Below are 26,646 nucleotides of genomic sequence, written 5' to 3'. Positions count from 1 at the left end.
CTGCCCCCCACCACTGGGAAGGATACATCCTGGGTCCCCGTGGGCCAGGCTTGATGGTGGCAGCCCCTGTAGGTATCCACGGAGCGTGTGGACTCCACATATCTCTCGTAATTGCATCTTAGGGACCAAAGACCACATCAGGACTTGGGGTGAATAAAGGCCAGAGAGCATTAGTGAGAAATGTGTGTGTGTGTGTGTGTGTGTGTGTGTGTGAGAGATAGAGAGAAACAAAGAGACAAAGATAGGTCAAAAAATAATAAAAGATGGAGGGAAAAAACTATGATACATCCAAAAATGTTATGTGAAGTACAAGAAGACAGACACAGAAGACTATATATTATACAATTCCATTTATCTGCAATTTCTAGAAAAGGCAAAACTAGAGACAGAAAGCAGATGAGTGGTTGCTGGGAGCTGGGAAAGGAGCAGACAGACCGCCGGGGACTTGCGGGGGTGATGGAGGAGTCACAAAGCCAGTTTCTGGTAATATTTACACAACTGGATAAATTTGCCAAAGCTCATTGAACTGCACCTTTGCAATGGGTGAACTTAATGGCATAACTGTAACGCGTGCCTCTAAAAATTTTCTAAAAAATGGAGAAAGAGACAGAAAACGGGCCAGAGGGAGGAGGAAGAGAGAGAAAGAAAGGTGAAACTGAAACTCCCAGCAGATGCTACATTGAGACAAAGTTCTTGAGTCTCAAATCCTGACTACAAGATCACAGGGGCTCTCTCCAATCCTCGCTGCCCAACCCCCAACACTTTATAGTGCAGGGAGGGCCCCTCTGCCTCAGTTTCCTCTGCCTCAGGAAACCTCTGCCTCAGTTTCCTCATCTGTAAAGCAGAGACAACAGCACCTACCTTGTGATGTGTTGGGAGGACTGAGTTAGCTCGTCTTAAGCAGTTAGAACAGGGCCTGGTAAATAGTAAATATTTCATTATCATTATCTTGGAGATACGGTAGGTCAGAGGCCGCTTCCTGAGCCCCCTGCAGCCCCGAATGGGGGAAGACACCATCCAAGCTTCCCAGGTCCCCGAGACGTGTAGAAGGGCAGCATGTCCCTGCATAAGCCCACAGCCACATCCAGTGACGGGGACCAGGTAATGCCCCCACTTCACTACCTGGACACTCCGTAAGACCTCAGAACTAGGAGGTTCCTGGAAAGAAAGGACGAAAGGCTGACTGGACTGGAAAACCTAATTGATCAGGAGTTCCCCGAAATGGCTAAAATTGAAGTTCTGCCATCAGCAGCTATACGAGGATAGTCAAGGCTTTGCACTTGACGTGTGGCCTTGAACCACACAAGGCCGTCTAAGCAGGAGAGGCCTGCTCGCCGCTCCCTCTCCTCTTCCTCCCCCACCCCTGGTGCTGGCATCCCGCCTGCTGCTCTAGACCAGGAAGGATCGAAATCTGCCTTCGAATGGTGCTGGCTCTGGAGGGATTGAAGACTGAAGTCTCTTCCTGGGGCCTCTTGGCAGCCCCGGCCCCTAAGATAATCAGGCCAGGCCTGAACCTCTGGGCACTTTCATCTCCTGCTGGTCCCCTCACAGCCCCTCCTCATTTCCTTGCTCTCTCTTCTTTCCTCCCTTCTCCTGCCTGCCTTCCTCGGGGTCCTCCCTCAAGATGCAATTCTTTACCTTGTGCCTGCGACAGACTCAAGCCCTGGTGCTCGAGGCAGCTTGGCCGGGCCCAGGCATCCCCCTTCCAGAAGCGCCATATGGTGTGGCTGGTGGCTCCTCACCCCTGCGGCCTCACAGCGCTGCCCACTGGGCCAGGCCAGCTCTGCCAGGACGCCTGGAAGGAGGCCATCTCCGGCATGACAGAAGAGGTTGGGAGAACGCCGTTGTCTGGAGGGCCGCCCCCCTCATTCACGGATTCAGTGAGCATCACTGAGCGTCCAGGTGGCCAGAGCGGGCAGTTTAGCCCTGCAAGTGAAGGTCGGGCCCCGTGCCTGGCGTACGGCCTGGCGTACGGCGCCCTTTGCCCGGGCCCACCAGGATGGGCCTCAGGAAATCCACCCAGCAAAGGGCCTGGCACATAGAGGAGGTGCTAGATGTCTATTGAAATGAGCACAAAGAAAGGAGACTCTGCCACGGCTCCGGCACAGCCAGTGCTGTCCTGGGGCCAGAGGACAAATGGCCAGCGCACAGCACCTTCTCCTGTCCCTTCAGAGAGCTACAGGAGTGGAGCCCTTCAACAGAGGGCTTAGAACAAGGCCTCTGGGGAGCCCCCAGGTGCAGGAAGCCACCTGAGGAAAGCAGAGATGTGAGGACAGCAGATACTCAGGCAGCCACTGCCCCCAGGCAGCCCTGGGCTCTTGTCCCCTCAGCTGCTCCTCCCCCCTCACAGGCTGGTGACCCTGCTTTCACCCCTCAGTCTGTCTTCCCTCCCACGGCAAGTTTAGCCGGTCCCAGGAGCCTCTGCCCCAGAGTGGCTCCCAGCAGCCTGGCGGAGTGATCCTGGAGCCATGGCAAAGGGCGGGACACACTTAACTCACAAAGGAGCCGTTCTGGCCACAGGTTTGGAGAGTGAAGCACTTCAGGGTGAAGTGGATTAATCATTAAGGACCTCCCATAGGATGGGGGCTGCCTCCTGAGTGACCGGCCCCTCCACGGGTCCTGCTGCCGCTGGGGCTGCACAGAGGGGAGAGCTGGGGGGGTCCTCTGGGCCTGGCCACGGCCCTGGACTCCGGAAAGCCACTCACGGGTCTCCCTGGGCTCCCCGCCTGGGGACCCTGCAGTCCAGGCAGAAAGTCTGGAGCACTTCCCACCTCCCAGCGCCTCTCCCCCAGCACGTGCATCCGAGATCCCTCCAGACAAGCCTGCGTTCATGTTTGCTTGTGTTTTCATGAAGGAACATTGGAAAGAGACACAGGAAACCAACAGGGCAGGGGGACAGGCCGGATGGGACCCGGTAGGAGCAGGACTGCTCAGCAACTACCTTTGGCATCTTTTAGGGTTTGAACCACGTGGCTGTATTGCCTATTCAGAAAAGTAGGAACTTATTTTAAAAATCATGAAAACACACACACACATGTTCTGAGTCCGACCACTGCTACAGTCCTGATCCAAACCAATTCTGTGCCTGAATTATTACAGGAGCTTCCGCACCGGTCTTCCTGCTTCCCCTCCCGGCTTCCCGCCCATTGTCTGCGCCCGTATCCTAGCCAGAATGATCTCTCCAGGTCAGTCAGATCAGCCACTCCCACTGACTGCCCACCGTTTTAACATAATGTCCACACTCCAGCACTGCCTTCAAAGCCGTGGGCAATCTGGCTCTGCTGACCCCCTGACCCCAGCCACCCTTTCATCTCCCTCCCACAGGCCTAGCCTCCCTGTTGGTCCCCTAAAGCTGCAGTCCCCACCGGTCCATGGCCTGTTAGGACTCCTCCACCCCCCCTCACTCCCCTGCCACCCATCTGTTGAAAAATTGTCTTCCATGAAACTTAGGAAATGGGGGGCGGGGTGGGTATCGCTTGCATCACTCCTGAGCTCCGCCACTCCCCCCACCTCCTGCATTCTCTTCCATGGAAAAATTATCCTCCATGAAACCGGTCCCTGGTGTCAAAAAGGTTGGGGACCGCTGCCCTAAAGCACCAGGGATCCCCCCCCCTCAGGCTCAGATATTTGCATTGCTCACTCCCTCTGGTGACACCCTCCCCACCCACACAGTCCAAACTGCCACCCCCTCCCCTGGGCTCACCCAGCTGCTTGAGGGGTCTATGAACTGCCCTTTATTGGCATCTCCAGCTCAAATATCCGCTGAATATGAGCCGATTCCTGACGGTCCTGCCGTCCACTCCCCTGCCTCAGGGTGGTTTGAGAGCCTGAGCTCCCCAAGGACAGCGGTGAACTTTTTAGCAGCCAGAAGGCAGGTGTGATGGCCAGCTTGGAAGGACAGTGACGTGAAGCCCCCACCCACGGTTGGCCTGGGCACATCCAGTGCTCCCTGGAGCCTCGGCCCAGAAATACCAACACCAGCTGGCGCCTGTGGGGCCAAAGGCATGGGGCTAAGTGCTGTGCACAGGTGTCTCCCCTAATCCTCAGATAGCCTTCCGGCCGCCCTCGGAGTGGGTCCCGCTCTCCCCACCGCACACATGCTGAAAGGTGAGCTCAGCTGCCCAAGCCCGCACGGCTCCTGAGTTCTCGCCCACGCTTGGGTCCACAGGAGCAGGGAAAGGGACGGGCAGCTGGGTGAGCTCCCGGAGGAGAGACCGGACTGAGAGTCCCTAAGGGGCCCAGAGACAGAAGGGAAAAGGCAGGCTGCAGAACACACAACGCAAGCTCAAGCTCCAAAATTGATATTTATCTCTAAAGGCATGTGAGGAGCCAGGCCCACAACAGACCAGGCAGGAACCTTATCTCTCAAGCCTCTTAAAGGTGTTTTATTGGTTTGCTTTTCTTTTTTCTTTCTTTTTTTTAAACAATAAGGGCACATTAAAAAAAAAATCAAGAACTACAAAAAAGGGGCCATGTCTTCGAGTCCGTGTTCATATTGTCCCACGCTGTGGCACCAGGACTGGCTGCACGCTCCATCCTGGCCGGGCCTGTGGCCTCTAGAAGGGCACTGGGTCAGCTCCCGTGCACTGGGCCACTCCAGGGGCTCGGGCACTGCTCCCCGGACCCCACTAGAGGGCGGGCACCTGGGGCCATCCCTGGACTCCTGCTCCTCCCAGGCCCCCAGGACTCTGGCAACCCCCACCCCCCAAACCAGAGCCAGGAGCTGGAGACATTAGGAAACTTACTTTGGTCCCCACAGGGGACTCTTTCAGGGACAGAACCCTCCCCCGACCGGCAGGAGATGACACCCCAGCCCAGCCCCACTTAGGAGGTTGGGGTGTCTCTCCCCAGTCCTGTCTCCAGCCCAGCAGACACCACACTGGTGCCCTGGTTCTCAGGCCTGACCCACCCAGGCCCCATGGCCAGCCCAGGAGCCCCCTCGGCTGACCCCCACCAAGAGCAAGCGGGCTCCCCAAACCCCAGGGCCCTGGCTCAGAAGGAAGTGCTGGATGAGAAGGGGGCAGCAGGCCAGGGTGAGGGGCGCAGAGCTGAGGCTGCCAGGTGGGAAGAGAGAAGCGACAAAGAGCTGCCCGAGGGCACAGGAAGGCTCCTCAGGCTCTGCAGACAAGAAGGGGTCCTGGGGCATGGGTCAACAGGCCTGGGCCGGGGGGCCTGGGGAGAAAGAGGCAGAAAGAGGCTCCCGCTCCCCCTCCCATCCTGCCTGTGGTTACCATGGGGGCACAGGCCCAGGTGACAAGACCTCAGGCCCCCAGAAAGGGAAACACCACGCTGCACTCAGCCGGGTCTCAGCCCACCCCTCACGGGAGGGTGGGACCCCACCAGCCCAGGCCCTGCCCAGCCCTGGCTCCCAACAGTGACTCCCAAGGGCACCCCTCTGTAGGCCAACTGGACGGGCAGCTGATGGGGGCCCAGCCGACCAGGGCCCCAGCTCCCAGCTCCTCCTGCCCCGGCCCTGCCCATGCCCTTCGCTCTAGTCTTGCTGCTCATTCATTTCCATGTCGGACACCAGGATGTTCTTCTCAGTGGCCTCGCCGGGGCCGGAGCTGCTGCGACTGTAGCGGGCACCCTCGAAGGCGCCCTGCTCCATGCTCTGGCGCCGCCGGTAGAGGATGAGGGCCGCGGTGAGCAGGGCCAGGAGCAGCAGCACTGCCATCAGCACCACCACCAGGGCCGCCGGGTTCTCCGGGAGCGCTGCTGCAGTGAGGCGGGCGTCAGCCCCGGCCCTGCCCGCCCGCCTGGCCTCGTGCCCGCCTGCCCGCCAGGGGGAGGGGCAGGGCAGGGGCCAGGACTCCCCTCAGCACTGCCTTCCGCTCACCTGTTGGCGGGGAGCTGCCGTCTTCGGCTGCGGGCACGAGGGAGGGGCCAGTTAATAACAGCGGTAATAATCGTATAGCAACGTAAGCAAACACATAGAAAGCACTGCCCACTGTCAGATGCTTTACTAACTCATGTCGTCTTCACTGTAACTCTATGAAGTAGCTACTATTATTATTCTGCATTTACATATTAGGAAACCAAGGACATGGAGTGTAAGTAACGTGCCCAAGGCCACCGAGTTGGTCAGTTATGTGGCCAGGACTTGAACCCTTAACCACTACAGAGTGATGGGGGTCTGCTGACCTCCGGCCATTGCTGTCTAGTTTGGGCCAGTCCTAACTTATCCCAGGGGGTCCCAGCTGTCCTGGTCTGGTCCGTTCGTGCCTTCCCATCCACCTCGAACCCCGCAGATTGAGAGGCAGCCCCTGGCCCGGCCTCAGGACCAGCTGCCCAGGGCAGAGGAGACTCACCGCGAGGCAACTTGCAGACGACGCCCATGGTGATGTTGGTGCAGGCGCCAGGGCGCCACAGCCCGCTGCTGCTCTGGATCCAGTAGCAGCTGTTGTGGCTCAGCATGCTGGGGCCCAGGCCGGGGGGCCCCCAGTTGGAGTAGTTCACAGCTGTGTTGTCGTGCCAGACCAGGGTGCCTCCTGCAGGAGAGAAGGCACTGAGGGGGTGTCGGGGAGGGGAGGCAGGAGGGACAGGATCAGGTGGCAGAGAGCAGGGCTGTTCTAGCACCAGCCCCCTCCGCCCAGCCCTCTCCCTCACCGAGCCCCCAGGGCAGGGCTCAGGCACAGAGTGGAGGGCGTCCCCCTGCAGCCTGAGGCCTGACCCTCCCCACCCAGGGTACTCACCTTTGGGGTTGAAGTTCATGCCCAGCCAGGCGCCCCGACTCTGGCCCTCAGAGCTCTGCAGGTGCTCCCAGACAAACACGTTCTCCATCTCATCCAGAATGGACAGGACCTCCCCGCCCGCTGGACACAAGGGAGGCCCATGTCAGCCCCCCAGAGCCACCCCAGCCCTCCTCCCTGGTGGCCTGCGTAGAGGATGGGTTGGAGTTTGTGCGTGTGTGGCAGGGGTATATACATAAGTCATATAAGGTCTCTGCGTACTAGGATATGGTGGGGGGACTTATGTAAGTGCTGGCTATGGGTAGACTGCAGCTTAAGGACTGCGTTCATAGGTCTCTGAGTGTTCACGAGAGGCAGCCGCCACTGCGGTGCCCCCTGTGGGCTCCCGAGGCCCTCACCCACCTCTCTGGCAGCGCTGCAGCGCCTCCTTGTGGCCCAGCAGCAGCTCCATGTGGAAGGAGTAGCAATGCTCCCGGAAGGGAATCCAGGCTGAGTCCGCCAGGCCCTGGGGACAGCTGCCGTGGTAGCTTATTTTTCGGGAAGGTGGGGGCCCTGTGGGGGTGCGAGACTGAGGAAGTGGCCCAGCGTCCTCCCTGGGACCATTTACCCCTTGCCACGCCTGGGCCGCAACAGGTAGGCACTCACCACTGTGAACCCCACACACGGCCCCCTGCAGCTTGGTGTCGCAGCTGGTGGTGCGCCAGGTCCCATCCACATCCACGTAGGCACAGCCCCCCGGCTGCTGGGGCTCCCCGTCCTGCCAGCTCACGTAGCTCAGCGGCTCCTCGGAGACCCAGGAGTACCGCCGGGAGCCCTGCGCGCCAGGGCCGTGGGTGGGAGGACGGGGGATGGTCAGCGAGGGGCAGAGAGGGCAGTGGGTGGGGAGGGCCCGGGAGGGGTCCGGGCAGTGGGTGGGGTGTGGACAAGGGGACAGGGCGAGAGAGAGGGAGCCCACCTCCTCGCTGGCCAGCCCGATCCAGAGCGGCGTGCGCAGCCCGCGGGCGGCCTGCGTGAGGAAGGCCTGGGTGTAGGGCCCGGGCACGCGGGCCAGGCTGGCGTTGAGGCTCTCGCACAGCAGGAGGGCGTCGTGCCAGCGCAGCGGCTTCTGCAGCAGCCGGAAGGTGCCGTTGAGGTAGGAGAGCTCGGCGCCTGGGGCGGGGGGCGCCGCTGCTGGGGATGGGCTCAGGGAAAGGTCTGCAGGGAAGGGGGCAGGGCTCAGGCTGGGCTCTGCCTCCATCTCCCCATTCCCAGGCATGAGGCCAGGGGAACGCTGGACATCGGTTAAAGACCAGGCTCCACCAGGCGCAGCGCTGGCAGAGACCAACACTCATTGTTGGCCACTGTTACTATTAATAACCCACGTTTGCTAACAGGCAGAGGAGGCTAGGGCCTTGACCTACTCCCACGGGGGAACCCAGGGCAGAGGGAACTCATGCATGGAGCCGCAGGTGGCCGGCCGTGGAACCTCAGGGTCCTACACTTGATCTTAGCCAAGAGGCAGAGAAGCGATGAACCTCAGGGTCCTGACACCACATATGCCAACAGTTCACACAGCCCAGTTGTCTAGCTCTCCCCATCAGCCCTCCATAGCCCCAAACCTTCCTCCTGCGACCCCAGGTGCTCAATGCCTTTCTGTCTTATGGGCACCTTGCCTCTCTGCCCATCTGCTTCCCAAGCAGATACACAACTCTAGGGGTGACCAAGGGCCCCCTGAGGCCAGGGACCATGTTTCATCCCTCCTGGCATGCCCCACAGCATCCAGCTCACGCCAGGGCCCAGCTGGGAATTCCAGGCTCACCGGTGACACGTACCTGTGCCCTTCTGGCAGATGAAGCCATGTGTTTCTTCTGTGCAGCTCCGATCGTCCCAGCGGCCAGTGAAGTGGGCTGAGGGGCTGTGCAGGACCACCGCACAGCTCGTCTGGGGGGAGGGAGCTGCTCAGGGGAGCCCTGGCAGCTGCCCCCCTGTGCTGCTGCCCCCAAAAGGCTGCAATGTGAGCAAAAAGACCGGAAGAGGGGAGATCCCAGGGCGAAGGCAGCCCCGTGGGCAAGGCAGGTGGAGAGGGGAGTGGGGAGAGTATCCTCACCGGCTTGTTGCCGCTGGGAGCCGGGCTAGGGCCAGAGGGCTCCCCAGGTGCCCAGTTGGTGTATAGCAGTGGCTCCTGCTCCACCCACTGGAAGTCCCTCTGTGCAGCATGGAGGCCAATCCAAAGGTCAAAGGTCACATTGGGCAGGCTGGCTGTGATGAAGGCTACAGACCCCAGCAGAGAGTTGTGAGTGACAGGTTAGCCCCTGCTGGCTCTGCTTGAGCCATTTGGGGAGACTGTGTCAGAGGATACTTGGGCCTCCCCATGGGCTGGCCCTACCTTGCTCTAAGGGGTTTGCAATGGTGACCAGCTGGGCCTCTTGCTGTTCACAGGAGAACTGTGCCTCTGACCACTTCACCCGGTCCTGGGGGTCCTGGCCTTGGATTTGGAAACACTGTGGGGCAGAGGGAGAGGTGTGATGTCCAGCTCCACGTCCCTGACCCATGCATCCAGAAACCCTGCTGTGAACCCCTCAGCAGCAGGTGCTGGGGGGGTCTTTGGGGGCTGAAGGAGTACAATGGCTGAGAACCAAGACATCTGGGTCTCCCTGGGCAAGCCTCCTGCACCCTCCCCATCTGGCACAGCGGAGTCACAGACACTTGCCTACACAAACAGGAGGATTTCTTTGGGCCACCAATGGCCCTACTGCCTATGACAACAGTCCATGGGCCGAGCACTGGGAAGATGGGGACAAGATCTGTCTTGCTTTCTGCTAAACACCTTTGTGAGTCCTGTTTGAAATCTGTTAGCTTGCCCTTTGAACTTACATCATCTCTAGGATACTTTTATCTTTGTTGTTGAGTAGTCTGTTAGGCAGCAGCTTCTAACTCCGTAATTTTACATTTTTCTTTTCCTACCTTCATTACCTCCATAAGGTTAAAAGAACCCCGTGTGAGCATCTCTTTCTTAGAACATTAATGATTTACAGTAACTTTCTGCCCAGAGGCAGTGCAAGGAGGAATAGAGGGTGTTAGGAGGCTTTGGTGTCGTAAAGACGGGGGGCTAGGGGTCAGGCAAGGGGAGCGGGGGTCACATTCCAGCTCTGACTTAACCTTTCTGACTTCAACTTACTCTTCTGTGAAGTAGGAATAAAAAGCCTGTCTTTTGGGGTCACGTGAAGGATTAAAGATAACAGTGCCTGACACAGAGTAGGCACTTACCAGTGAGAGCTCTCACTATTAATGATTAGTTCCAGCACCAGCTTTACTGATGCAGATGGCAGATCTGGGGTAGAAAAGTGTAAATCTGGAAATAACACGAGATTTTGGGAGGTTTGTCACAAAGTTCTTGGATTTTATTTGACAGATGTATTCATCTGTTCAGAGCCATTATGAGGACCCCCTTAATAGGTAGTAGAATCAATCATAACATTAGAAGCAGCAGCAAGGTCATGCCAGTACCAGCAAGAAGTAGCAGCTAAAGGGAGAGAGGATTTAGTTTAGTGCACCTCGGAGTATGGCCAGTGTCAGTGGCCCTGCCCTCCAGGAGCTTAAAGCTAGTGGGAAAGCAGACCTGTAACCATTTTACCTACATCCAAATGCTACAGGAACGCAGAGGAGGGCACAGAACCAGTAAAGCAAGGCGTTTGGGGCCAGGTAGTGATGGAGCAAACAGCCCAGCATACTTCAAGGGCTTTCCTCAGGGCAGGAGAGTAACTGGTATGATGACAATGATACTGACGCATTAAGAAAGGGACGAATAACATATAGAAAATATATTCTGTTTAACGATCAGGTGGAGGGAGCCATGAAGATAAGCTTTTGGAAAAATTTAATGACATGAGAGAATACCCAAAATATGATAGTGACAAAGAAAAGCTGGAGATAAAATTATATTATTTAGTTTGATCTCAATTACCTGGAAAAGGCGGGAAGGAAAGGAACAAATATTTATAGTGGTGATTTTTGGAGACTGTGGGTGAGGTTTTTTTGTAGGTTTTTTTTTTTTCTTTTGTTTTTTTGAGATGGGGTCTTGCTCTGTTGCCCAGGCTGAAGTACAGTGGTGCAATCATAGCACACTGCAGTCTCTAACTCCCGGGCTCAAGTGATCCTTCTGCCTTAGCCTCCCAAGTAGCTGGGATTATAGGCACATGCCACCGTGTCTGGCTAAGTTTGTCTTCCAAAGTTTAATAATACATATGCCTTAATTTTCTTTAAGGTAGAAGAGGTGTGATATTCCTTTGAATATACTGAGGCGGGTAGGAGGTCCATGACACCTACTATTGGCTGCATTCCTCTGCATGACAAGGATTTATGGATTATACTATCTAGTGTAAACTAATCTAATCCTCACAATAGGGCTAAGTGGTTTTAAAATGTCCTGCAAAGAAGCCAAGGCTTGAAGTTAATACAAATGATGCCAGCATACAACAAGGAAATGATGACCTTCTCTTCCTGGTATGAATTCTTTATCAGTCACTAGGTAAAAGCAATGAAGGTCTAATCCTATCTAATAAATCAGCCCATGGATGTAAAAGTAACCACTCTGGGAATGAAACTCACACTATGGAGGAAGCATTTTGAAAACATACTCAGAAACACAACCACTCTGGTTAATTTTATTGCCCTGAACATTCCTATCTGCGTACCCAAAACACTTGGGAAGAGAATTTTCTAAATGTTGTTTTTAAAAAAATCTTCCAAAGACTTTTTTTTCCATTAGAAAATCTGAGAGTTTGAAATTCTACTTTATTTTTTATAGATACATACTATTTTACATATGTATGAAGTACATGTATTTGTTACATGCATAGAATTTATAATGATCAAGTCAGCATACTTGGGGTATCCATCACCTTGAATATTTATCATTTCTACGTGTTGGATACGATTTAAGTCCTCTCTTCTAGCTCCTGTGAAATATACAGTACATTGTTGCTAACTATAGTCACCCAATTCTGCTAAAAATATGGACCACTTCACACATTTACGTGTCATCCCTGCACAGGGACCATGCTAATCTTCTCTGTGCCATTCCAATTTTAGTATATGTGCTGCCGAAGCGAGCACCAAAGACTTTTTTTAACCCTCTTGATCCGGTCTTCTGATTCGTACATGAGGCAGATGGAAAGACAGAAATTTACTAGTCACTTTTTAAACAATAACCTTTCTTTCATTGGTAGAAGGACTGATAAATGGAGAGAATGATTTAGAAAGCCCAGCTAATAATGGATGAACTTTTTTTACTTCAATCTATGTTTCTCTTTGTGAGGCATCTTTTTTTTTGTTGTTGTTGTTGAAACAGAGTCTCACTCTGTTTCCCGGGCTAGAGTGCCGTGGCGTCAGCTTAGCTCACAGCAACCTCAGACTCCTGGGCTCAAGTGATCCTCCTGCCTCAGCCTCCCGAGTAGCTGGGACTACAGGCATGCGCCACCATGCCCGGCTAAGTTTTCTATATATATTTTTAGTTGGCCAGATAATTTCTTTCTATTTTTAGTAGAGACGGGGTCTCGCTCTTGCTCAGGCTGGTCTCGAACTCCTGACCTCAAGCGATCCACCCGCCTCGGCCTCCCAGAGTGCTGGGATTACAGGCGTGAGCCACCGTGCTCGGCCTTTTTTGTTTGTTTGTTTTTGAGACTGGGTCTTGCTCTGTCATCCAGGCTGGAGTGCAGTGGCATCATCATAGCTCACTGAAACCTCAAATTCCTGGGCTCAAGTGATCCTCCTGCCTCAGCCTCCCAAGTAGCTGGAACTACAGGTGTGTGCCACCATGCCAGCTAATTTTTTAATTTTTTTGTAGAGATGGAGTTTCACTATGTTGCCCAGGCTGGTCTCGAACTCCTGGCCTCAAGCAGTCCTCCCACTTTGGCCTCCCAAAATATTAGGATTACAAGCGTTAGCAGCCAAAAGTATTATTTTTAAATGTTTAGCTCATGTTTTATATTGTTTTGTTCTTGTGCATATTTTTCTGTATATAACATTAGTCATATTAATATGGAAGTAAATATATATATATTTACACATACATATACGTAAATAAAATGTACACACATAATGTGTAGGTACGCTCACTATTTTGTTCTACTGATAGGAATTCATTATCAAAATGTTTGGCAACCACTGAGCTAGAAAACTCACCAAAGTATTTGGACAGCCTCTCTCCTGGTGAGTCAGAAGGTGCTACTACTTTAAGTCACTTTCCTAGGAGTCTGGCCCTGGCATTGAGGCCAAGTAAAAGAAAGGTTGGTGGGCACAGGCAAGAGGCTGTGACTTTGCTGTTGCCAGACGGCCAGGACTCCTGAGGCTCAGCCTTCCCATGTTCACATCCTCTCCTCTGACTCCTTTGGGTGCCCCCTCCCGCCTCCTACCTTGTTGAGGAACTGGTTCCAGCCAGAGGGGCAGCCCCCTAGGGCTGTAGGTGGCAGCTCTGGGGGCTGCGTCTCTCGGGTGCTGTTGCTGCGCTTGCAGATGTAGGGCAAGTCTGTCAGGCACCTCTGGTCCCCCCAGTCCTCTGTGGAAATCACAGGGGAGGGCGGTCACCCCCAGGGCAGGGCAAGGCAGGGCACGGCTGGCAGCACACTTAGGGCAGCTCGTGCCCTAAGAAGAGGCTGGGCTGAGGCTCAGGGCCTGTGTCCAGCTCTGAACTTAAGCCCTCTGTGGCTTCGGGGCCATGGAGACAGGCCCACCCCTCTCTGGGTCTAGCCTTTCTTGGGTTATGGGAACGAAAAGAATAAGGGGAGACTGATGACCCCTGCCCAGGCTCACCTTACTGTTCCCAACATCGACCCTCTCCACGGCTGACTGCACCCTCTGCCCCCACCTTGCCCTCACCTCGGCTGGTCGTCATGTACACGCACTTCCTGTCCTTGCCAACAGGCCGAGGTCTGCCTGGTGCCCAGGAGATGAAGTTTATAACAGAACCATCTGTCCACCTGCAATGGCACAGAGCAGGGGGATCCCAGTACTGGCCCAGGGCTGGGCCTGCCTTGTAGGCAGCAGTGAAGGCTGCAGGAAAGGGGGCAGGGAAGGGCCAAGTTCAAGGGCTTAGTGGCTACAGGCTGAGGAGTGGGGTTACTGAGCTCAGCGCAGCCAGGGACCCAAGGACCTGGTGCCTCCAGATAAGGCCCCAGCTGTCCCCAGGCACTCATTTCTCTAACTAGAAAAGCAGCCTGCGAACCGCAGGGCAGGAGGCCCAAGAGCAAAGACATGCTCAGATTCTGATTCCCATGTGCTCCTGGTCCTTCCTGCCTAAGGCCTCCCGATGCGTGGTAAGTAGGCGCTGACTACAAACAGGCCTCTCTGAACCATCATATGTTCTGCCCATGTCCTGAGAGGGGTCATTCACTGATATGAATGACTACTACTCAGTGACTAATATGTGCTGGATGCTGTGCTAAAGACTTCACATATGTTATTTCTGATCTTCACATCAATCCTACCAGGCAGGCCTGTTACTCCCATTTTCAGATGAGAAAGCCAAGGCCCAGAAAGGTTAAGTCACTGCTCAAGGCCACACAGCCAGCAAGGGGCAAAGCTGGATTCTTGTGCATGGTCAGCTCACGGCCCCCAGCCCCCCCACCACATCCCTGCACCCGCCCTGGGTTCCTACCTGAAGCGCCCGTCATTCTCGGAGGTGTGCAGGCCGATCCACCAGTGCTGCTCCTGGCCCCGGGAGAACTGGAGGAGCCGGCAGGCAGGTGTGGGTTGGCAGCCTCCCTGTCCCCATATAGGGCCTGCCCTCTCCCAGCCTGCAGCCCCCTGCTCCCTCGAGAGCCCACCTTCTGCAGGTTGTGCCCCAAGAAGTCCAGCTCGGCCTGGCTGTGCACGGAGGTCAGCTCGGCCTGGAACCATGTGCAGATGCGCTGGGCCTGCACCCACGTGGAGTGGTGCTCGAAGAACTTGTACTCGGCCTCCTGGAAGCGCAGCCACTCCCGCCCGCCTGCAGGAGCAGCCCGGGGCGCGGGAGCGGCGGTCAGGCCAGGCCCGGGCTGCACGCCAGGCCCAGGCCGAGGCAGAGGCAGAGCGCAAGACACGCGGGCGCTGCGCCAGGCCCCGGGCTTGCACCTCCTTTGAGACGGAGGCAAACAGGGCTGCGGGTGCCCGGATCTGAACCAACTCTGTCCCCTTTCTCTTGGCTGGAACCCTGCGCCCCTTCCGCTTCCTTCAGGACCTGTGGGGCCCAGCCCCAGAGGTGACGCCCCCTCCCCCGTCCAGGCCGCGCCGGGTAGAGGGGTGGGCTGGTGGCCTCACCTTGAGGGCTGTCATCAGGCTCCTGCACATCCGCTCCTAGGGGTACAACGAGGACAGAAGACGCTGGGGGGAAAGGAGACCGGCCCCATCCCCAGTCCCCCGGCCCTTCGCTTCACCCTGAGTCCCCTGGCGCCACCCCATCCAACCTCTAGGGATCTTGCAGATCCAGTCCAGCTGCGTTTCACACTGCATGGCCACCCACTGCAGGGAGGCCAGGTCCAGCACTGCGCAGCCCCGAATATCATCGTCGTCATGCCGGCTCCGGTCGAAATTGTGGTAGGAGAACTGGAGAAGGCAGGCAGAGGAAAGAGAAATGTGAGGCACAAGGCTCAGGCTAGCCCCACGCCCGCGACACGCGGAGGAGAGGCCTGGCCTGAGCTAGGAACCACCAATCTGGGCTGGGCGTCCCCCTCTCCGACCTGCTTTCCTTTACCTGCCAGCTCCGACCGGAGGCCCCGCCTCTGCCAACCTCACCCACCCAGGCCCCACCCAACCCCGCCCACGACCCGGCCCCGCCCACCGAGCCCCTCCCCCCACTCCACACTCCCGCCCCCATTCCCGTCCAGGCCCCCTCACCCCTAGGCCGTCGCTCCAGCGCCAACTCTGACCCCCTCCAGGATCCCGACGATTCAAACCCATCCAGAACCAGTGCTGCTCGTGGATCTCAGGCTCTGATTCACTTCAGCACAACCCAGGGGAGGGGACAGAAGAGAGGGGAAGTGAGAGGGGCAGGGGCCCAGACATGCCCCCTGCCCCTTGCAGCTGAGGCCTGGGGCCTCTTCATCCGGGCTTCACAGCGACCCACCAATACACCACTGGGGTCCTTTTATAAAGTTCTCTCCCCAGAGAGAATGGGGAGAGCTAGACCAGGTGTCCAGTTCGAGGGGCCCTGCCCTGGACCCTTGACTTCCTTCACTTGGCCTCCCTTTGCGTGGAGGACGCCGGCCCAGTGAGGTTCTGCATGCTGCACTTTAGGGAGTTTAGGAAGTTCATGGGGATACAGCAGAGACCTTAAATAAACCTGGATTTAGGTCCTGGTTCACCCGTGGACCAGCTCTGTGACCTTGGGCCAATAACCTAACCTCTCTGTCAACACACAGGGTCAATGGTAACATTTCCTGTAGAGGGCTGAGAGGACTGAGTGGGGATTCCGTGTTTGGCACAGTACCTGGTACATGGTGAGAAGTGATGAACATGCGCTATTATAATTTCTAGTCAAATAGCGTAACTTGATGTTTGCTGGGAGGAGAAACCCCTAGAATTAAGCTCTCAGGAAGCCTGGATCCACCTGGCTTTCCCCCAGTGCTAAGGGATTGTAGGTGCTATGTGTCACTGGACACAGAGATGGCATCCTGGAGGGATACGCATGGGCAGACGCTCACAGCTGCAGCCCTTCTCTTCCTAGCTCTCAGGAAAAACTGTTTATTGAAGAGTGGGGGTTACTGTGGAATGGTGTAAGGTGGGGGCCAAATGCTCAACTCGGATCAGCTTATGGAAGAGTTTGCAATGGAGAAGGAGTGGAGGTTCCTTATGTAACAGTCTGTGAGTCTGAGGGGCCACTGCTGGTTCCATGATGCTGGCGAGCAACACAGCGTCTCTCATGAGTGAGCAGATCACACCAGCGCGTTCTCCCAACACTCCAGGGGACCATGGTACTTGAGGGGGTACAGGATGGTCCTGGCACACAGTCCTTCCAAGCCCTCAGACAGTCCTCACGGGGGTCACCTGCACTCTGCCCACCCCCCGCCCAGCAAAACCAAGAGTCTGCCAGCCACACCTGCTCCCACACACGTGCAGGCAGCCCCCCGACCTGCCTCAGTACCCAAAGATCTTGTTGAGCATGTTGGCCACAAAGTGCTCCTCCTCATAGCTGGCCAGGCTCAGCAGCTGGGCCCCCAACTCCCGGCAGGCCCCCTGGGCCTGGATCCAGCTCTTCTTGTCCTGTAGCCGGTCTGAGCTGAACACCTGTAGGAGCAGAGGCCAGCTGTCTAAGCTGTCCCCACTGGCTCACCCCCCGGGGGGCACCTGCCGCCCTCCCCGTGACAGCACAGGAGGGGGGCTCAGGGCAGCTAAGGGGAATCCTGTTCATCCAAGAATGAGCCCCAGGGGAGGGCAGCTGGCACAGTCAGCTCCGGGAGCGTGCTCCTGTGCCCCATTCCCTGACTAGCAGAGAGATCTGGGCTCTAATCCCAGCAGAGCCACCGCTGGCTATGGGCAAGTCCCTTCCCCTCCCTGGACTTTAGCTTCTGCATGTAATAAAGCGGCTCCCAATCTTGGCAGGGCTCAAAAATACAGATTACCAGGCCCGACCTAGGCCTAATGAATCCAAATCTCCATTGTGGCAGCTGAGAAAATTTTATTTTTAGCAAGTTCCGCAAGCGATTTTGAAGAACAACCAGGCTGGCCCCAACATTTGGGAACTTCTAAAATCAATGATCTATGGTTCTTTCAATTCCTCAAATTGAGTCCCTGCTACACGCCAGGACTCAGATTCCACTGATGAGTTTCACCAGGAATGATGTCTGTGTGCAGTCTGGTGTGTCTCTGGGTGGCAGCTGGTCCCACCGGCACCCCCCAGGTGAGCCGCCTCTTTGCTCTTGCCCACCCCTGCCCTCCGCCGTGCCAACAGGCTGCCCTACCTTATAGCAGTGCCGGAGTTTGGGGTCCGAGGCCCAGCCCTGAGGACAGGATCCAGTGAGGCTGGGTGTGGGGTCTGGCCCAGGCAGCTCCGGCGTCACTGGGGTGCCCAGGCTCTGCCGGCAGATGTAGCGAGCCCGGAACGAGGTGCAGTTCTTCACCTCCCACAGCCCCATGGCGCTGCCCGTGGCCAGAGCCACGCAGCCCCCGCGGCTGTACCCTGAAGAGGGAGAAGGGAGACCCACACACTGAGGAGGATTCACAGTCTGGTCCTCCCTCATGTCCCTGCAGGGTACCACCATGGCCCTCGCACTCGGAACCAGCTTGGCCATCTCTGCAGGGACACGCTCCCTGGGGTCAGGGCCCAGGTGTGAGGAGGGAGTGGGGGCAGAGTCCTAGCTCTGGGTTCACTCACTGTGAGGTTTTAGGTAAGTTGCTTAACCTCTCTGAACCTGACCCATTATCTACCATATCAGGTTATTAAAGGGTTAAAAAGATAATGAATGTGAAAGGGTGAATACAGCAATAGCAAGCACTTGTATTGTGCTCACTATTCTAAACATTTCACATATATTAATGCTTTACATATATTCAAGCCTCACATCAACGCTATGAGGAGGCACCATTATTCCCATTTGACAGATGAGGAAACTGAGGCTCAGAGGATGCACAGCTAGTAGACAGCAGAGTCAGGATCTGAGCCAGGCAGTTTGGCTCTAGAGCTTGTGCTCCGAGCCACTACCCCACACTGTACAAATGTCCCGTTTACTGGGAAGGCCCCTCAGTCCTGGCAGGGCAAGGCCACCTCGGCCTCCCTGCCTCACCAAGGCAAGTCAGAGAAGGGGCTGACCAAGTGCTCTGGGGAGGGGCTCACCGGGCTGGTCCCGGTTCCAGTGGGTGTACATGACTTCGTCCCCACTGAGCCAGCGGAAGGAGCCGGTGCTGTTGAGGTCCTGCAGGGCCGTCCAGAAGTGCTCACCCTCCCAGGTGTAGATGAGGCTGTTGATGAAGGCCTGCTCGAACCTTCAGGAGACAGGCTGGTCAAGCCAGGGAGCTCACCCCCACCACTGCCTGGGCCCCAGGCCAGACGCCCTGCCCCGGGAGCTTGGGTGCTGCCCTTGCTAAGGGAGGTGGGGACCCCTGGGGGCCCTGCAGCTGCCTCACGGAGCCACCCAGCTCTCCACACCCCTTGCTGAAAAGAAAGTAGAGAAAAATCAGATGCAGCCAAGTCCTGTCTTTCTCGGGCATCCAGCCCACACCTATGCCTGCCCCGGCCCCTGCCCAGGCCCTGTCCCACACTAGGGTCATGTAACAAGTGACAGTCATTCTTGTGACAAGATTTTTAAAAGGCCATGGAGGCCACCGAGACTCAAAGGACTCCAAGTCCCTCTGGGCATGATGGCAGGATGCTGCGCCGTCTGGTGGAGGGGCCACATTAGGCCTGGGCATGGGCAAGGGCTGGTCGGGGCATCCACCCCTCCCGTACCTGTTGGTGATGGTGACCAGCTGAGAGCCGTGGTCAGTGCACAGGCGCCGAGCCTCGCTGTAGGTCACTTGGTCCTCCCCCAGCCAGTAGCAGGATGGGCTGTGCCACTTCCAACCCTGGCTCAAGAGAGTGGGCAGAAGAGGGGAATCTGTGGGGCTGACGACCCTCCACCCCCCCCACAGATCCAGGGGTGGGGGTGTCCTCAGGTGCATCGCTGAACGTGTGCAGGACGGAGGGCCCTTGCTGGACCCCAGAGACAGCAATTCCTGTGCTGTGTTCTGCACCGTGACCCTCTCCCCACCCTGCTCCCCACCATCACCCACAACTGTGGGCCCGGGGGTGAAAGCGGGGCCCGGGGCAGCTGATTGAGAGGCAGCCAGCGACCAGCCTGCGGCCTGGCTCAGGGAGATGAATGGCCCATCAGACGCCTCTCTTCGGCATTTAAACCAAGAGACAGTGGGGAGATTGCCAGCTGGCTGGGAAAGCAGAGCTGAAGAGCCGGGGACAGTTGCCAGGATGCAGAAGGCTGGGTAGTCCCCAGGGGCCTGGAAAATCTGGAGTCCTCGGGGGATGTGCCTGGCCTGGGGTGGGAGGAAGCGCTCAGAGGAGATGGTGGCAGGCACAGGGTCGGCCCCGGGCTGCTGGCAGGAGCCAGGGCAGAAGAGAAGTGATGTGTGTGTATGGGACGGTGGGGGGGTGCCCATCTGCCCAGAAGGGCCTGTCCTAAACCCCTGGTGATCCCAGGGTGTTAACCATGGGCACTCAACGCCCCCCCCCACACACAATCCAGCTGGCCCTGGTGCCGGGGCAGTAGGGATCCCTCCCCGCCTCGCTCCCTCCACCCCGTACGAGCAGCACAGAGCCTGGGGCCAGGCCCCACCACGCTGGTCCCCACACGTGCAGCTGGGCTCAGGTCTGCTCTCCCTTCTCCCGCATTGGATCATGCCTGTTGGCCTTTCCTGCTCATCCTCTGTGGGAGGGTTTGGGGTGCAGATGGGGTAGGGTGTGGTATGGGGCTTAATCCAAAGGAAACAGAGCGCGGAGCCAGCGTGACAGCAAGGGGCTGGGGGGAGGGGCCAAAAGGCCACAGAGTGTCCTTCCTGGGCACCTGCCCCACACCCCCCACACCTCCCACACCCCTGCTGGGCTGGGGGGCCTGGAAGAGGGAAGTGGGTCCAGTCACCATCACTGCCCCTGCCCTCAGTCTACATTCACCCCCCACTCACTAATTCACCTTTTATTCCTTAACCCCCTCCCTCCCTGAACACCTTCTGGGGGCCCCCTGGGGCTAAGAACACAGGAGGGAGAAGGCACATACTGAGTGGCCTCGCTCCTCCAGGGGTGAGGGAGCAAAATGCACACTAGACCAGACAGAGAAGGCGGAAAGCAGGACTGGGCGTGCACAGAGGCCACGCCTCACCCAGCTGCCTCCACTAGCCATGACTGGGCCAGGCTCGGGGGACCAACCCACACCCCCTCGTTCTCTGCTGCTGCTGCTGCTGCGGGCTGCTGGGAAGTGGCTTCCCCACAGAGTGAGGGCTCGGGGCTGGGGGTGGGGCTTCCTCCCAACAGCCGCCATCCAGCCCACCCTATCTGATATCAGTCCTTCAGGAACAAGCAGTTTGGAGAGCTGAGAGAAGAGTGACGCCAAGAGGGCAAATGCCACGCGTGGCTGTAGGATTCCATCCGCCCTTGTCCCCTGGGATCCCCTCGGGCTGGCCCTACCCAGGCAGCTCCAGAAACACCCTCACCTTTCGGCAGCCGTGGTCCTCCTCAGCGGCCCCCTGGCTCGGCTGGCCCACCTTCTTGCAGATGGACGGCAAGGACTGGTTACAGGGACTGTCATTCCAGCGACCTTCCTAGGGACACAGGGTGAGGGAAGAATCTTAGCCCCTGGAATCTCCCAAACGCTTTTTGGAAACTGGTTTCTAGACCTGGTCCTGCCTGACTTGCTGTGTGATTCTGAGCTAGACTCAACGTCTCTGTGTCCCAGGCTGCACCGTCGGGAGAGCAGGAGCAGTTCAGTAAGACTCACAGGGTCGATGGCAACACAAATAGTTGATGTGCAAATGCCTTGGAACTTTAACAAGCACCGTCTAACTGGGAAAAGGTGTTCTTTTCAATTATTTATAGCTCATTGTACAAACATCAAAAACAAATTGGCTGATTGTTAGAGCAGCCCATGGTGGGATAGACGGCCGGGATTCCCAAGGTGTGTAGCGAGAGCCTGCAGAGCCAGGGTGAGCCAAGGCCGGTGCGCCCAGACCCAAATCTCGGCTGAGGGAGCCGAAGAGGAATTTAGACCTCGCATCCCGCTAACCGCCTCAGCCCTCCCGCCAGCAGCGTGTCTGCCTTGACGCTCCACCCTGAGGGCAGCCGTGTTTGTGTGTCCCACCCAGAAAAATGCCTTGGCACATAGTAGACACTCAACAAATGTTTTAAAATTCTTAAATAGCACCCCGGAGGGCAAGTGGCTCTGCCACTGTCATCCCTGGTTCTGTTTGCAGTATCTGACAGCAGAATGTCCTACCTGTACCTGGGATGGGTGGTCTGTTCCTATGGTTTTATCCCTTTTAAAGGGTCTTTTATCTCTGCTTGAAGGCCTGCATCAATTCCTTCACCTACCCACACCGTGTCTAAGCCAAAACTATGGCAGACTGTCATAAACCCATAATTTCTTTCATTCTTGTCTTCTTTTTTTGCCCTGGGTAGAGTGCAGTGGCGTCATCGTAGCTCACAGCAATCTCAAACTCCTGGGCTCAAGCGATCCTCCTGCCTCAGCCTCCCAAGTAGCTGGGACTATAGGTGCGCATCACTGTGCCTGGATGATGTTTCTATTTTTAGTAGAGACAGGGTCTCACTCTTGCTGAGGCTGATCTCGAACTCCTGAGCTTGAGCAATCCTCCCACCTCAGCCTCCCATAGTGCTAGGATTATAGGTGTGAGCCACCACACCTGGCCCATAACCTCATAATTTCGTGAGAAGACAGGACCCTGGGCAGGGTAGGGTCCGGAGAGTGAGGGCTGGCAGCCCTGTCGCGGAGCATCTCTGCATAATGTGGGTTCTGATGCCACCTGCTGGTGGGGAAGGGCAGCTGGCAGGAGGTCAAGAATTCGCCAGGGCAGTGTGCCTAAGGTTTCACTAGAATTAACTCCTTTAATCCTCCCAATGGCCCTCTAGTAACTTGCCCAAGGTGACTCAGCTAGTGGCGGGTGGAGGTGGCATTCAAACCCTGGCAGTATCCCCACGTGGAAGGAAAGGACTGCTGAGAGGACGAGGGAGAGTTGTGGGGGATTCTAGGCAAGTGCTGGTATTACATTGTCCTTCAGCTGGGGTAGCACCAGAAGAGTGGGGGTGTATTCTGTGTGGCCCTGTGGTAGGAAGAGGGGGTCTCACCGGCCCCCAGATGGTGACACAGTCCTCCAGGCTGTCCCGGAAGTTGTTAGGTTCAAAGGGGTGCCAGTGGGTGAAGCTCACAAGGCTTCCATCGGACCACTCGAAATTCATCTGCAGTTTCAAATCGTTGAGGCCGATCCAAAGTTCCTCCACCTCTGGGGGTGCAGCAGGAGAGGAGAGCAGAGAAGACACTGAGAAGTCGGCCTCAGCCACCAGCAGGGGAGCAAGGCTCGAGGCAGGACAGGGTGGACAGTGGAAAGGCCCTGTCCCACCCCAATGCATGGATGGGCAGCTCCTCACCTTGCTTGATCTGCTTGGTGATAAATTCCAGCTCAGCCATGCTGTGGATGCTGAGCAGGTCACCGCCGCCCCGCAGACACGCCTTCTTGGATTCCTGCCAGCTGCGCTTCTCTGCCTGCAGGCGGTAGCAGTGGCCCTGGAAGGGCTGCCAGCTCGGCTCACACTCCACCTTCACGTTGGCCCACTTGTCTGCAGAGACCCACGAGGCCACTGCTCAGAGGCCCGGCCGCCAGTCCGGGTACCAACCGACTGGGTGTCAACACAGGCAGGGCCTCCAAGTCACTGCCTCCCCAAACCTGCCCCAGATCAGCCCTCTCCACGGGGACAGGTCTTGGGAGATGCTGAACAGACGAAACCTTCCAGGGCTGCTGGAGGCCCAGAGACAGAGCCCCAGGAGGTGGTGGCAGATTCCACCCTGGACAGGACAGCCCCTCTGGCTGTGGCTCTCAAAAAGATGAGTGGGGAGAACAAACGGGGCCCAAATGGAGTTTCCTGCTCTGAGATTCAAACTTAGCTCATGGCCACGATGGCAAATAAACGGAACCACCATTACTCTCTCAAACAACATTTACTGAGTGCCCGCTCTGCTGGTGTGGTCAGTCCTGGGTGAAGAGAGTGGGGAAATGGGGCCGTGAGCCACTAAGGGGGGCCCAGTCAGGCCCACCAGGAGTCTGAGGTTGTGATGGGTGGACAGCCAGGCACATCAGGGGTATGGCAAAGTCACCACAGATTGGCCTCATTCCCTGGTCGACGTCCTCTTGATCCTTCCCCGACCCCATCCTCTCTCCGCACCCAGAGCTGAGAACCTGAGCAGTCCTGGGCCCTCCCTTGCCCCTCTTCCAGGCATTTCAGGTTCACCTTCTAGGGACTAGGGTCGAGGACAGCTGAAGCAAACGAGCCCTCACTTGGGTCTTGGCAAGAGAAAACAGGACTCACCAAACCACCCACAATGTCAGGCACGGGCAGGATTCTGCCTGGTCGGGCAGGAAAGCAAGGGGCAGGATTCTGCCCGCTCGAAGCAAGGCCCCAGACAGAGATGCTGGGATCCGCGCCATCCCGGCGGACCGCTCCAGGGTCCAGCCATACCTGTTTGCGGATTCCGGGCAAAGTGGGGAGGGCCGAGAGCATGAGAGGGCTCGCTCTTTGGCTCCAGAACCTGTCAATCATCTCTTGTTGACCAATGAGCTAAGCCTGATTCCACCGCCCCAGACAGAAGTGGACTTTAGTGGCTGTTCGGCCCCAGGGGGTGGGCCTCGCGAAGAGAGGAAGGGAGCTCCGGAAATGCGGGCGCTTTGGGGCACGATGGCACCAGCCTTGAAATGACATGCCCTAAGTGATGAGACCCAGAAAGCAGAGCCCCCGCGAACAACTGCCTAGAATATGCCTCATGCAGGGAGATAGATGCGGGCTGGGGCGAGGGGAGGAAATCGAGGCCACAGACATATCTGCAGTCCGCAGGCCCCGGGGCAGGACTCCCCACAGGGGACACGTTGGAAAGACCCACGGAGCGGAGGACTTGGTGAGGGGCCAGTCCCGCGGGGGGCCACAAATGAGCTAGGCACGCCCACACCCCGTCCTCCTGTAGTCATCCTTCAGAAAGCTGCTTCCGGGAAGGCTGGATCGGTGCCCTCCCCAGGCTCCCTCCAGCTGGAGGTGGGGTGCCCTAGATGGAGCTGCCATGCTCCTGAGCCCTGGGATTGGGGGAGAAAGCGGTGGCCAACAGTCCTGAGTCAATCTCTGACAAGACTTGACTGGTGAGGAGCACACGTTTTGCTCTATAAGCTCTTTACTTTCTATGAGTTTGTAGATTTTTTTTTTTTCCTGGTTTTGCCATCTTTTTCTTCTTCACCATTCCCACGGCTTCTTAAACTCCTGCAGTAGCCCCTCCAACCTACACTGATAGACATCCACCTACAGAGGTGCTCCTTTGTGCCAGGCCAGGTCTCCCCCCTTACTCACAACCGCCTTGCAAGGGAGGTGAGTTTATTCTCAATCTGCAAGAGAAAACTGCACCTCAGAGACTCCGCTGCTTGCCCAGGGCCACACAGCAATAAGGGGCAGAGTCCCCAAAGCAAGCCCTGCCCATCGCCCCAACTCCTCCAGGAGGTCCCTCGAGCTATCTCTATGAATCACCAATGTGAGCAAGACACTCCCTGGCTTAGAAACTGCAAAGGCTTCCCAGAGCCTCGCTGACCCATGCAAACGTCGCCCAGCAGCCAAGACCCTCCAGGGACCAGCTGCGACCTGCCTTTCCCAACTCTGCTCCTCATCATGCCCTCTAAGCCAGTGCTTCCCAGACTGTACCTGCACGTGACACTGTACCTGGGGATCCTGTTAAATGCAGGTTCTGATCCAATTAACCTGGGGCAGGACCTGCAGGGTGCATTTCTAACAACCTCCCGGGGATGCTGTGCTGCCGGTGGGAGGACCACACTTTAAGTACTTAGCATCTATACGCCAACCAAACTACAATACTCACCACCCCTAAAGCTGATGTCTACTTCCAGGCCTCCATGCCTTTGCCCATGCTCTTCCCTCTGCCAGGAATGCCCTTCCACCACAGCTCTTTATGCCTTTTAAACTTACACTCAACTTGAAAGTCCCACATCAAATGTCACTTCCATAAAACCCTCCTTAACTCTCAGAAGCTTAATCAGTTTCTTCTCAAGGCTTCTCTAACACTTATTATTCACATTTCTATAATAACCCATCACCTGGGATATTTGAATTGTGTGTTGAGATGTCTGTCACCTCCAGCAGACTGTGGCCTCCACAAGGGCACAGTGAATATTGCCAGCATTTTAACACAGATCTCAACAAATGTTCCCCAAATGAATTAAGGGTACATTCCAATTTGTTCAGACTGTAGCTGAACAATTAAGGAAGAAGAGAAAGGTCAGGGTCACCTTGTGCTGTGGAGGTAGCACGAGGAGAGGCAGGTGGCTCTGGTCGTGACCCTGAGGAGCCCAGCCCCTGGCTCACCTGGAGGGATGGGCTCGGCCGTGGCGTTGGGCTTCTTCTTGCACACATAGGGCAGCGCGATGCTGCAGTCTCGGTTCTGCCACCCGCCTGAGGACTCGGTGCGGATCACTCCACAGTTCTCCTCGCTCGGGTTGTCCGGCTGATCTGTGGGCAGGGCAGGGCACCAGTGCCCCGGGAGAGGAAAGCTCACCTCGTGGCCCTCCTCAAACCCCCTTCCTCCCTCGTGCCCTCCGAAGCCTGAGCCAGCTGGAGAAGCCCAGCCCTTGGCCCTGGCTCCACCGCAGAGCCCTCGCCACATTCTAACCTGGGCCCGCATCAGCCTGAACCCTCTCCCCAGCAACCAGCCCCGCCCCCCTGGCCAGACTGCTGGGTGTGCCCACTGCTCGCTGTCCCTGTGGTGGCTGGAGGGGAGAGTGAGGTTGAAATCCAGTCCACACGCCAGGGCAGAGCCACACTGTGTGGGCTAGAGTGGGGCCCAGGCCAGGAGCGGGTGGAAATCTGTGCTCCCCACACTCCCACTGCCCACTCGGAGTAGGGCATGAGCAGTAAATGGGGGGCCCATGGGGTCCGTCAGCCACCCTGTGCCCAACCTCGAGCCTCACCACTCTCCCAGTTGAGGTACTTGAGGGGCGAGTTGTCTGACCACTGCCAACCTCCACTGGTGTCCAGGTCATTGAGGCCAATCCACAGGGTGGAGCTGTACCCGGTAAGGAGCCCTGACAGCAGGTGGCGCGCTGAGCAGGTGCGGCCCAGGCACAGCCCTCCTGCTCTCTCCACCACCTGCCCCACCAACAGCACCTGTCCCCCAAACCACCCCCAAGGAGAAAGGGCTCAGGGCCCTCCAAATGTGGGAACAGGTCTCAGGCTCCTGGCACCCTCCCT

At 57.0% G+C, this 26,646-nt stretch overlaps 1 protein-coding gene and 1 non-coding gene across 3 annotated transcripts in view; both read right to left on the bottom strand.

Annotated features, from left to right (window-relative positions):
• Nucleotides 1–4,398: 4,398 nt before the first annotated feature.
• Nucleotides 4,399–26,646, bottom strand: part of MRC2 (mannose receptor C-type 2) — a 51,527-nt gene continuing 29,279 nt past the window's right edge. Inside the window, exons 5-30 of one of the 2 annotated variants that reach the window (XM_069482750.1) lie at nucleotides 26,367–26,480; nucleotides 25,765–25,908; nucleotides 22,783–22,971; nucleotides 22,483–22,637; nucleotides 20,838–20,945; nucleotides 19,087–19,202; nucleotides 18,475–18,623; nucleotides 17,603–17,820; nucleotides 16,786–16,928; nucleotides 15,540–15,642; nucleotides 15,110–15,248; nucleotides 14,964–14,999; nucleotides 14,492–14,652; nucleotides 14,323–14,390; nucleotides 13,545–13,645; nucleotides 13,082–13,224; nucleotides 9,055–9,169; nucleotides 8,776–8,939; nucleotides 8,501–8,609; nucleotides 7,645–7,883; nucleotides 7,335–7,503; nucleotides 7,092–7,241; nucleotides 6,693–6,812; nucleotides 6,309–6,488; nucleotides 5,837–5,863; nucleotides 4,399–5,715 (exon numbers count right to left, since the gene is read on the bottom strand). In XM_069482750.1, coding sequence (XP_069338851.1) covers nucleotides 5,492–5,715; nucleotides 5,837–5,863; nucleotides 6,309–6,488; nucleotides 6,693–6,812; nucleotides 7,092–7,241; nucleotides 7,335–7,503; nucleotides 7,645–7,883; nucleotides 8,501–8,609; nucleotides 8,776–8,939; nucleotides 9,055–9,169; nucleotides 13,082–13,224; nucleotides 13,545–13,645; nucleotides 14,323–14,390; nucleotides 14,492–14,652; nucleotides 14,964–14,999; nucleotides 15,110–15,248; nucleotides 15,540–15,642; nucleotides 16,786–16,928; nucleotides 17,603–17,820; nucleotides 18,475–18,623; nucleotides 19,087–19,202; nucleotides 20,838–20,945; nucleotides 22,483–22,637; nucleotides 22,783–22,971; nucleotides 25,765–25,908; nucleotides 26,367–26,480 — 3,584 coding nt within the window. In that variant the 3' untranslated portion in view covers nucleotides 4,399–5,491. The remainder of the gene's footprint in view (nucleotides 5,716–5,836; nucleotides 5,864–6,308; nucleotides 6,489–6,692; nucleotides 6,813–7,091; nucleotides 7,242–7,334; nucleotides 7,504–7,644; nucleotides 7,884–8,500; nucleotides 8,610–8,775; nucleotides 8,940–9,054; nucleotides 9,170–13,081; nucleotides 13,225–13,544; nucleotides 13,646–14,322; nucleotides 14,391–14,491; nucleotides 14,653–14,963; nucleotides 15,000–15,109; nucleotides 15,249–15,539; nucleotides 15,643–16,785; nucleotides 16,929–17,602; nucleotides 17,821–18,474; nucleotides 18,624–19,086; nucleotides 19,203–20,837; nucleotides 20,946–22,482; nucleotides 22,638–22,782; nucleotides 22,972–25,764; nucleotides 25,909–26,366; nucleotides 26,481–26,646) is intronic. The other variant, XM_069482751.1, reaches the window with a different exon arrangement.
• On the bottom strand, nucleotides 11,677–11,783 carry LOC138392694 (U6 spliceosomal RNA). Its single transcript, XR_011234980.1, has one exon. It is a non-coding gene; the product is annotated as a U6 spliceosomal RNA (small nuclear RNA).

This window comes from Eulemur rufifrons, chromosome 9 (assembly GCF_041146395.1).
Source record: "Eulemur rufifrons isolate Redbay chromosome 9, OSU_ERuf_1, whole genome shotgun sequence".
Lineage (NCBI taxonomy): Eukaryota > Metazoa > Chordata > Mammalia > Primates > Lemuridae > Eulemur > Eulemur rufifrons.
The sequence above is the reverse complement of the archived record's forward strand: the minus strand, read 5'-3'. Positions and strand labels throughout refer to the sequence as shown.